This window comes from Mus pahari, chromosome 1 (genome assembly GCF_900095145.1).
Source record: "Mus pahari chromosome 1, PAHARI_EIJ_v1.1, whole genome shotgun sequence".
NCBI lineage: Eukaryota > Metazoa > Chordata > Mammalia > Rodentia > Muridae > Mus > Mus pahari.
Window position 1 is genome coordinate 92219947 of NC_034590.1, and position 10499 is coordinate 92230445.

General features: G+C 45.7%; 1 protein-coding gene across 2 annotated transcripts in view; it reads left to right on the forward strand.

Moving 5' to 3' along the window:
- Prkcb (protein kinase C beta) overlaps positions 1–10499 on the forward strand; it is a 339591-nt gene that overhangs the window by 323339 nt on the left and 5753 nt on the right. Inside the window, exon 17 of one of the 2 annotated variants that reach the window (XM_021195965.2) lies at positions 9094–10098. The exons of the other annotated variant lie outside the window; for it this stretch is intronic. Within the exon in view, the coding sequence (XP_021051624.1) occupies positions 9094–9252 (159 nt within the window). The 3' untranslated portion in view covers positions 9253–10098. Of the gene's footprint in view, positions 1–9093; positions 10099–10499 lie in introns of those variants that run through there. 2 annotated transcript variants of the gene reach the window in all.

The window sequence follows — 10499 nt, forward strand, 5'->3', positions numbered from 1 at the left end:
GTGCAGGTCATGCCCCTGGCAACGGTGAAGCTAGGGTTGGTTCTCAGGTCGTCTCAGCTCACAAAGCCATGCTGTGTGTGTGCTCTGAGATAGTGAACTGCCATAGAAAGCCTGTAACTGAACCAAAGCATCTCTAGATCTTGCCTCTCCTGATTTGCTCCATGAGACCACACATACGTTGTCAACTTTTCAATTTTCCTGTTGAGGCGAGATAATCTTTTCCCTGCCTATCTCGCAGATTGGTGGGAATTGGATCTTTAAAGCAAACAAATGAAAAGGATAGGAATGATGAGAGTTTATTTCAAGCAGCGATGTGAATTTAGGATGAACAGTTGAGGAATACAGGAGAGAACCAGAGTCTTTGCTGACATGGAAAATGTTTACTGTGCGTTTCATCTAGTTTCTTTTTAAAAGCACATTAAAAATAATGAGTCCATGTCTGGCTCCTTTCAGCATGCACTTTTTGGCATCCACGATAGTGTCTGGGTTTGGTAACTGTATATGAGAAGAATCCTCAGGTGGGACACTCTCTGGATGGCCTTTCCTTCAGTCTCTGCTCTACACTTTATCTCCATATTTGCTCCTGTGAGTATTTTGTTCTCCTTCTAAGAAGGACCGAAGCACCCACACTTTGGTCTTCCTTATTCTTGAGCTTCATGTGGGATGTCTCTTGAGAGGCCCTGCCAGAGACTTACAAATACAGAGGCAGATGCTCGCAGCCAAACATTGGACTGAGCACAGGGTCCCTAATAGAGGAGTTAGAGAAGGGACTGAAGGAGTTGAAGGGGTTTGCAACCCCATAGGAAGAACAACCATACCCCCCAGAGCTCCCAGGATTAAGCCATCAACAAAGGAGTACACATGGCTCTGACTGAATATGTAACAGAGGATGGCCTTGTCATGCTTCAGTGGGAGGAGAGGTCCTTGGTCCTATGAAGGCTCGATAGATGCCCAAGTGTAAGGGGAATCGAGGGCAGGGAGGTAGGAGTGGATGGGTGGGTGGAAGAACACCCTCATAGAAGCAGGGGGAGGGAAGATGGGATAGGGGATTTCCGGGAGGGGGGACAGGAAAGAGGATAGGGTCATATTAAGGTCTCTCATGACTATACCCCAATGTTGGGAAAGAGGAGGCAGATTCTGACAGCTAGCTGCTGTCCAGGCCAGCCAAAATAACCACATAACAACGAGCTTCAGGTTCAGAAACAAACCTGAAGGTTTGTTGTCTCAAGGGACTAGGACAACACCAAAAATCCTTCTTACCTCTCCATGTACTTACACAGTGTGCAACTCTACAGGCATGTGACACCCAGTAACAAATGTACACAGGTGTTCATACTACACACGGGGGAGGCCACGGTCATTGCACTAGATTTTGTTTCTCTTGATGCTTTTTAAAAGTTTGTTTTTACAAAGGGAGGTGACTGGTAGAAGGGGCTGAGTCTGTCACCAGACCCTTAAGCCTTGTTAACCCATTCCAGTACAGTACAATGAGCACTACCTGGAGCTATCCATGTATTAAAGAGACAGGATGCTTAGACAGGATGCTTAGACACCTGGTTCACCATAAGCACAGAGCAGGCCATTGCAGGTCTGTTCAGTCGTCCTGAGTACCTTTTCTGGGCCTTGGAAATAGAGTGTTGGACAACAACAAAAAGAGGGTGTGCCCTCGTGGGTCTTGTATACTAGCTGGGAAGAGAGGAAATAGTGGAATAATGGAATAAACGGATGATGTGTGGGGCAGACTGAGATACTGGGCTTTGCTGATCAAGTTCAAGAGATGAGGATACAGGAGCTACCTGATTTGGAGGAGACAGAGAACAGCTTCTCTGAGGAGGAGGCATTTAAACATACTTGGAGGAAAACAAAACAAAGCATGCTATTTTTAAGTTAAAAATTAAAAAAAAAAAAACAAAAACCAAGCTGGAAGGTGGCGGCACCTGCGTCCCAGCACTCGGGAGGCAGAGGCAGGGGAATCTCTGAGTTTAAGGTTAGTCTGGTCTACAGATCAAGTTCCAGCCAGGGCTACACAGAGAAACCCTGTCTTGAAAAACAGACAGACAGACAGACAAAAAAGAAAATGAAAACAAAATAAACATGGATAACCCTTCTCAGACTAGAGAGGTGGTTCAGTGGGTGACACTTCCACAACAGCTAAGGGGTAGAGTTTGAGGCCCCAGAGTTCCTCTATAGCTAGAGGAGGTGACTGGAGACAGGAAAACCCCAGGAATACTCAGAGCAGCTGGTTTGGAGTCTGAGACCCACAGGAGGCAGCAGTAGAGAGACCCTGCCTCAAACAAGCTTGGGATTGTCACGCGTACTGCAATCTGCAAGAAACAAAGGCACATTATGTGCTTTTAGAGATCATATAGAACAAGTTACTGTGAGCTATTCTTCTACATCTTCTTTTGATTTTCAAAGATTTTTTGAATTGTGATATATCAAATAGCTGTGCCCTTCCTCCCCCGACCTTCTTCTTCTTCTCACTGTAATGACGAGTGGGTTAACATCCTGTGACCACATGCACTGTAGGAACATAGAGGTGACCAGGATATGCCTTCCAGGAAGTGACTCCCTTCAGGAGGCAGGATGTGTAGAGGCCAGTCGGGTGATGTGAGACAGGTGGGAGGAACCATCCTGGACAAAGGTGGTGATGAGAGGTTTGTGTGAGCATCCCAGGAATGGAGATGGCCCAGCCTGGCTTTTTAGTATGGTACAGGCTGGAGGGTAACGGCACAGGGGCAATGGACCAGAAGATTGCCAAGTCCCTGTAGAAAGTCATTCTGAAGAGTGTGGACTTTTGAGGCCAGGTAGGGTGACGCACACCTTTAATCCCAGTGCATAGAAGGCAGGGGCAGGCAGATCTCTGTGAGTTCAAGGCTAGCCTGGTCTACAAAGTGAGTTTCAGGCCAACCAGGGCTACACAGTGAGACCCTGTTTCAAAAATAAAGCAGACAAACAAAGGGAGTGTGGAATTTGGACAGTGGGAGGCATTCGAAATAAAGCAAGAAAAAGACCTAGAGTGTTCCTTCCACCCACGGTTTCCTTTTGTTACATATTGACAACTGCATCCAAAACCATTAGAATATCAGGGGGAAAAACTTTCAATGCAAACACATTGTTATAATGTATCGGTTTTATCGTTACACATCAATCTTTCACTATGTCTAATTTATAAGATAAATGAAAAGCATTTATAGAAAGTTTGGTGGTATCATCTACCATTCCAGGCAACCCCCCAGGGGTCTTTGCAGGTGGCTCCTGGGATAAGGACCTGGGTTCTATTTTGTCTTGGCATTTTGAATGATCCTTTTGATGGACATAACTGAGCAAATACCATAACCATTTGTTTTCCTGGTGTGGTTGGGCCTAGGCTTCTTTGCATGGGCAGTGCTTGCTTTACTGCTGCACAACACTCGGGCAGCCACACTCAGAGCTGTCGGCAACCTAGTGAAACAGAAACCAGAAGTGGATGGCCACGGCTCCTTTGTAACAGCCCAGAGATCAGCTTTTCTATCTAGGCTTGTAGACCCATGAGTGAGCATGGTCCCATCAGGCAAAGCTGCTCACTCTGCCCCCTGGAATAGGTGCCTGTGGTTTAAATACACTAGTTGGCTTCATCCCCTGTCCCTGTGCCAGCGGCCCCTGTGGTGTACCCTGAAGACAGGGAGATTGAATTCGCTGCCAGTAGCTAAATGAGGCTCGAGTATCCACCCAGGATAGTCAGGGAGGCAGGTGTGGTCCAGACTACATTGATAATTAGATCTCAGCCACCGAGCTGCCCATGCTCTCCAAGGACACAGCAGGCGTCGAACAGATCCCAGGCTCTGCCTCCCAAGGGCTGACGTCTCCATTTAGGGAGCGCCCCTGAAACTAATGGACAGTGACAGCTCCGTTTGAAAAACATAGAAACACTTAACAGGGAGGCTGTAATCTGCCAGCCCCGTAAGCTGCTTATTAGCAGGGAAATCACGCTCCGTAGCAGCTTTGCCCCCTTGCTTAACCCCTGCCTCCAGCATCTCCTCTGTGCTATCTCACTTAAAGATTTCATTGTTCTTGGAAGGGGTGGGCGAAGGGGTGCAGAACTGCTAGAAGCTGTTTCTCAGCTCCTTTCACAGCCTCTGGGGAGCCCTGCAGATCAGCAGCCTTCCTCCTAGTGCGGATGGGAAGTGGATGATTTTTAAGAAAAACGGCTCCTGAAGACTCTAGGTGTCTCAGCTAATAGGCTTCCAGTGTTGGCTCCTTTGGGTTTTCACATCCAAGCCAAAGGAAAACAGCAGCAGAAATCCCTCACAACACACCATCTTCCACCAGTGAGCCCGCTCAACTTGGTCCATTTGCACACAGCCCTGCCTACTCTTTCTCCCCTCTGGATAACCATAGTTGTTCTCATTCAGTACCTAGTGCCAGTCTAGCCCCCAAACACCTTCATTCCACACTGCATCCCCTCTATCCTCCTTGCCACGGACACTGTAATCTCCAGCTTATCATGAGGAAAACCAAGGACTTGATCCCACTCCCTGCAAATGTGTCCGGCCCTGAGTGGTCCTCACTCTCCAAGCAACTAAAGTCAGAGACTCAAAGGCACCAGCTCCTCTCTTTCTCTTCTCCTTTAGATCCTGTGAACACTAATTGTAAATGAGTTATAGCCAAGTCTTATCGTGTCTTCCCGACAGCCCCCTTCCTTTCTCAGCCAGCCGTTGCAACAATCTCCTATCTGAGCTGTTTCCAGTGCCATCCCTGTCACATACAGCCTTTGTAGACAACACTGGTGATCTGACTTAAACACAAGCATCATGTCACTTAGAGCTTATCAAGCTGGGATGGAAATCCACTGACCTTGCACGGCCATGAGCATCATGCTCTGGTTCCTGTCCTTCTCTGTGACCTCTCCTATCCTGCCTATCCCTTAGTCACTCTGCTCCCACTCTGTCCTCACTGAGGATGGTGGCAAGCACACCCCTGCCTCAGGATGTTTGCACATATGCTGCCTCTGCCTTCAGTACTTTTTTGTGTGTCTGAGACATCCGACTGACGCTGCTCCTCACTTGCTTCACCAAGCACGAGCTCAAAGGCCATTTCCTTAATGATGAATGAATGACATTTGAGCACCCTTTGTGTATTCTGACTCTTTAAAAGTTGTTTTCTCAGGGTGACTAGATAGCTAGTTTAGTGGTTAAGAGCACAATGTTGCTCTTGTAGAAGACCCAAGTTCTGTTCCCAGTGTGCACATCAGGTCGCCTGTGCCTCCAGCCCCAGCAGATCTGACCCCCCTTCTGGCCTCCCTGGGCACCTGCACTTAAATGCACATACCTACCACACATGCACCTAATTTAAAGCAAATGTAAGTCTTTACAAAAATAAATTTCTCAGGCCATAAATATGGATCAATGGGAGAGTGCTGCTCTAATGTATCTGAAACCCTAAGGTCAATTCTCTGAACCTGAAAAGAAAACAAAGAAAGAATATTAATTTTTGCCTTTATATAGCTTTCTTTTGGACTATCTTTTCCTTCCTAGCACATAATCACTTAACTCATATCTACAAGTTAAAGAGTCCCTTTCTGTAACAGGCATCACAAATACATTTTAATTAATTTGTTATTAACCTTTAGGCTTATTTGGTTTTTTTTTCTCTCTCTTCCTTTTTAACTACAGTTTTTTAATATCATTAGACAGAATTTTCTTTGTTGCTTCTTGGTTTTGACCCTTTTGAAATGTCTTTTTCACTCTCAAATCATAAGTGCATTTATTTAAGCTTTTTTACATTCATGTCTTTGCATCATGTCTTTGTGAAATTTGCCTTTTATGTGTGCGTCAAGTTTGTGCCTTTAAATTTCCCATAGCAGAGTGAATACAAGATACATTTTCACAATGGTGATAATATTCTTCTATTAAAGTTGATATGCATTTGTGGTGTGTGTGTGTGTGTGTGTGTGTGTGTGTGTGTGTGTGTGTGTGTATGTGTGGTGTGTGATTTGGTACACATGTGTACATGTATGCATATGCATACAGAGGTCAGAGGTTGATCTAGCAGGGTGTCTTCCTGAAGCGCTTCCCATTCTATTTTTTGAAGCAGGCTGACCAGCAAGCCCCAAGCATCCTTCTGTCTTCACCTTCCTAGAGCTGAGATGACAGTCATGCTCCACTATGCCTGGGTTTTTATGTAGGTGCCTGGGCACAGTGCTCAGACCCTCATGCTTGAGCGACAAGCTTTTTACCAACGGAGTCATCTTTCCAGCCTCACAAATATGTCTGTAAGCGTAACAGAGCTTTAAAAACTCAGGTCTGTGTCTTGGGGATGTAAAACTTGAGTAGCTTGGTCACACACGTCACTTCATGTTGTCATCATCACAACCCCACATGAGAAGACCCACATTGTCCCTGTGTTATACAAAAGGGAATGTCCTTGGAGTTGTACAGCCTGTGAGTGATAAGATGCCAAGGTTCTGATCCCTGTTGCAGGGCACAGAACCCGGAGCTCTCTTCTGTTCAGCTGTAGCTTCCTGAGAGTGTCTGTCCCATCCCTTTTGCTAAGGCTCTGTGGAGAGACTTCACTCTCTCAGTGACAGGAGCTCAGTGGCAGTCCCCAGTGTACCTTCTTTGCACTCTCAGATGCCAAATTCAATGGCTCCTTTTTTAGCAAACTTTCCTGCCCGACTTTTAGAGGTATTTCCAATAGAATGGTGCATCTGCCCATGGCTTCTCTCAGTCCTTAGCACATCTGAGGTACTCTCCTGGTTCCCATGCTCGCTCTAAGACAGTGTTGAGGGAGCCGGGCGTGGTGGCCCACGCCTTTAGTCCCAGCCCTCGGGAGGCAGAGGCAGGCGAATTTCTGAGTTCGAGACCAGCCTAGTCTATAGAGTGAGTTCCAAGACAGGCAGGACTACACAGAGAAACCCTGTCTCAAAAAAAAAAAAAAAAAAAAAAAAAAAAAAAAAAAAAAAAGACAGTGTTGAGGGAAGTTTAATAATTGGCAGATGGGAGTAAAATCTGTGCCTCGAAGGGTTATCATATGAGTTTAAAAGGTACTGTGAACAAAGCCAGCTGGTGGGAAGTGGCTGGTGGTCATTCTTGTTATTATCCACCTCATTGTAACATTTTGAAAGGCTTTTTTTCAAGGTCTCTCCCATGAGCCCCACAACTCCTGACTCCCCTTGGTTCTCAGCTAGACGGGCACTGGCCTCTCAAAACTGTGATATCCCAAAATGGAAGTCACCGTCTTTCTGAGTTTTCCCACATCCTGTCCCTGCTGTTGAGAGACCCACATTCTCTGTCAGTCAAAGCACCACGACTTTACTCACACTCTCCCCTCACTGCACCCCTCAGTCTACCACTTCCTATCCATCCACTATATTTGTAAACGTGGAGGCAGAGACCCTGGCTCTGATAGTAGGTGGATCCAGCTCCACCTCCTGCATCATGATGGCTAGCGGTTTGACCTTGAGCCGATGATTTCCTGGCCTTAGTTTCCTGTCTATGAAACGGGAGATAATATTTATATTAGTTCCTTTTTTTCAAAGCCATGATGAGTCCCTGGTGGAAGCAGCTTAAGGGAGGAAAGGTCTGCTTCGATTCACGCTTTCTGAGGATATTGGTTTACCTTGATGTGGAAGACATGGTGGCAACAGTGTAAGGTAGCTGTTCACATCATGGTTGGCTGGAGGCAGAGCATGGAGACCTAAGCAGAAGTCGATATCATTTTCAAGGTCTTCCCCCAGTGACTTCCACTTGCTAAGCCATAATCCCAAAGATTCTATGACCTCTCATTAGTACCTGCAGCTGCAGACCAGTCCCTCAACCATATAACTTCACAATCAATAAAGCCATAGCAGTGATATACTCCATAAGGCCATTGAGAGAGCTAAATGAGATAATATGGGTGAAGTCTTCTGCCGGGTGCCCAGCTGTGGCAAACACACAACACAGATCCCCCTCCCATTATTATGACTGCTTCTGTAATAGAATTAGGTTGATGTTGCCTCCTGCATAACTTACTTTTCTCATTGTTGGGATCAAATACCTGATAAGCAGCAGAATCTGAGGTGGCTGGTCACATCGTATCAACAGCTAGGAAGCAGTGAGCACTCAGGAAGTATGGTCAGAGGATGGCACCTCAAGGCTTGCATCTAGTGACTCACTTCCTCCAGCAAAGCTCCACCTCCTAAACATATCACCACTTTCCAAAACAGCATCATCAGCTGAGGAGCAAGTGTCTGAACTCTCACACATATGGGAGACACTGCACATTCAAACCAGAACACCTCCTGTAGACACTAGAATCCTGAGGGTGTCTGTGCACGTGGGCTATGCTGGGAAGTAACGAGAACAAGAACTCTGACGTAGTCACTCATCTCCTCTCCTTAGGCAGGATTTTAGAGTGTGCATGTGAATTTCCTGCCACACCAGGTCATCCTATTTGGAGAGAGAGCAGTTGATTTTACCTTCTGGAACCTTGTAATTTAAGGGTCAATGATGAATCCAGCTATCCAGGACTTCGTGGTGACACTGAGATCTTATGTTTGGGTTCTTGCTCCATTGGCTGATGTTTGAAAACTATATTCTGTTGAGCTAGAAGCACCTATGGCTTCTGATCAAGAGCAGCAGGATGGCACTTTAAGGGATCTGCTGCTATAAATATTGAGATCACCAGGTGATGTATGGATGGGTCATTATTTGACATCTGACACCCTTTAAAGATGGGAAGTACCTTAATCCCATGTCTTTCAACAGATGGCCTTGTCTGACTCATTGGGGGTGGGTGACGTGGGGACATGCCACATGCTGCTAGCCCCACCTCTTCATGCCTTTGACATACATTTCCTGACTTCCCGAAAGGAAACCAGGAGTGACCTGAGAGCTTCAGCACCCAAAGGCTGGAAGCCCAAGGTCGAGTAGCAAAGGTCATGAGAATTTTGCATTTTACATTGCTCTCATTCTGGATCATTGAAAAAGCCTCTGCTTTTCTGGAAGGGAAGGGATTGGAGGAAAACCACACCCGGTTCTGTTCAATTCTATTTTATTTTGGCTTTTGGTTTTGTTTTGTTTTGTTTTGTTTTTTCCACCCACCACAAGTTCTTTTCTCCCCCTTTCATAGTGTGGGCGAAACGCTGAAAACTTCGACCGGTTTTTCACCCGCCATCCACCAGTCCTAACACCTCCTGACCAGGAAGTCATCAGGAATATTGATCAATCAGAATTCGAAGGATTTTCCTTTGTTAACTCTGAATTTTTAAAACCTGAAGTCAAGAGCTAAGTAGATCCGTAGACCTCCGTCCTCCATTTCTGTCATTCAAGCGCAACAGCTGTCATGGTGACATTTTTTCTTTTTCATTGCCGAGTTACATCCGTGTTTTCTTTTCTGATGAGGCTAGAGTGGCCATGTTTCAGAACCCAAATGTCTTCAGGTAGTTTGGAGCATCTCAAGGAGATGGAATTATGCAGGTGGCATGTAGAAAGTGCTGCATAATCGTGACACACTCAGAATCCTACTATGTTCGTCCCCAGCATGTCGGCTCACAGGCCCCCACAGGAGAAAAAATGCTTGCTTTTCTCCCTGGTCCTCTGCACTGCCATCTTTACCCCAACCCTCCAGGCTACATCCTCCCTACAAAATGGATAGATGAACCAAACGCTAGCAATATCCTTCCACTTTCCAGGCTGGGAGCTTGGCTTGAATCCAAGTATATGGCTGCTTTGCCCTGGAGGGAACCCCTCCACGCTGCCTGTTCTGGAAGCAGTTGAGCTTTGAAAAGAACATGCTAAAAATAAATTTTTATTTTTATTTTTTTAACTCTGTGTTAAGAAGATTATCTAAGTCCTGGGGAAAAAAGGGGGGGGGGAATGCGCTTTTAGACAAGTTTCCATCTAAAAGCACTTCAGGGTCAAAAGGCAACCAGCTTGGGTGCTGTCACCTTGCTGTAGTTTCTAATACTGTATGTTTGATAGCGGTACCCTCATCCCCCAAACTACTCAAGAATGACATTTGGCACTGTTCCTGGAACCACATGGTCACTCTAGCCAGGTCCCAAAGGACCCTGATTCTACATTACATTTCAAATGTTACTTGCTTTTTATTTCTGTCATCACTGAAATGCAAAAATAAGAAAAAAAAAAAAGAAAAAAAAAGAAAAAGAAAAAAATACTCACTTTGTTACACATGCTTTAAGTTCTGTGTCCAGATGTTATTAACCATAATGGCCTGCTTTGTTCAACCAAGAAGATGGCTATGGAACCCAGCAGATTTGTGCCCATGGGGAGGGGATTTGTCTAGATGTCCCACTGGTACTGGAGAAGTAATTGTGTGCTCTGAGAAAGACACCATCTCTCCAAACCATGATGGGTGCATTCTTTAGTATGATGTCATTTTGCAAGATGTTTGTGGGAATGTTTATTTGCACTTCTGTATCAGTTCTGATATTTTTCTCCTAGCATCAAGATACAATACAGAGAAAGGGAGGAAGGAAGGAAGGAAGGAAGGAAGGAAGGAAGGAAGGAAGGAAG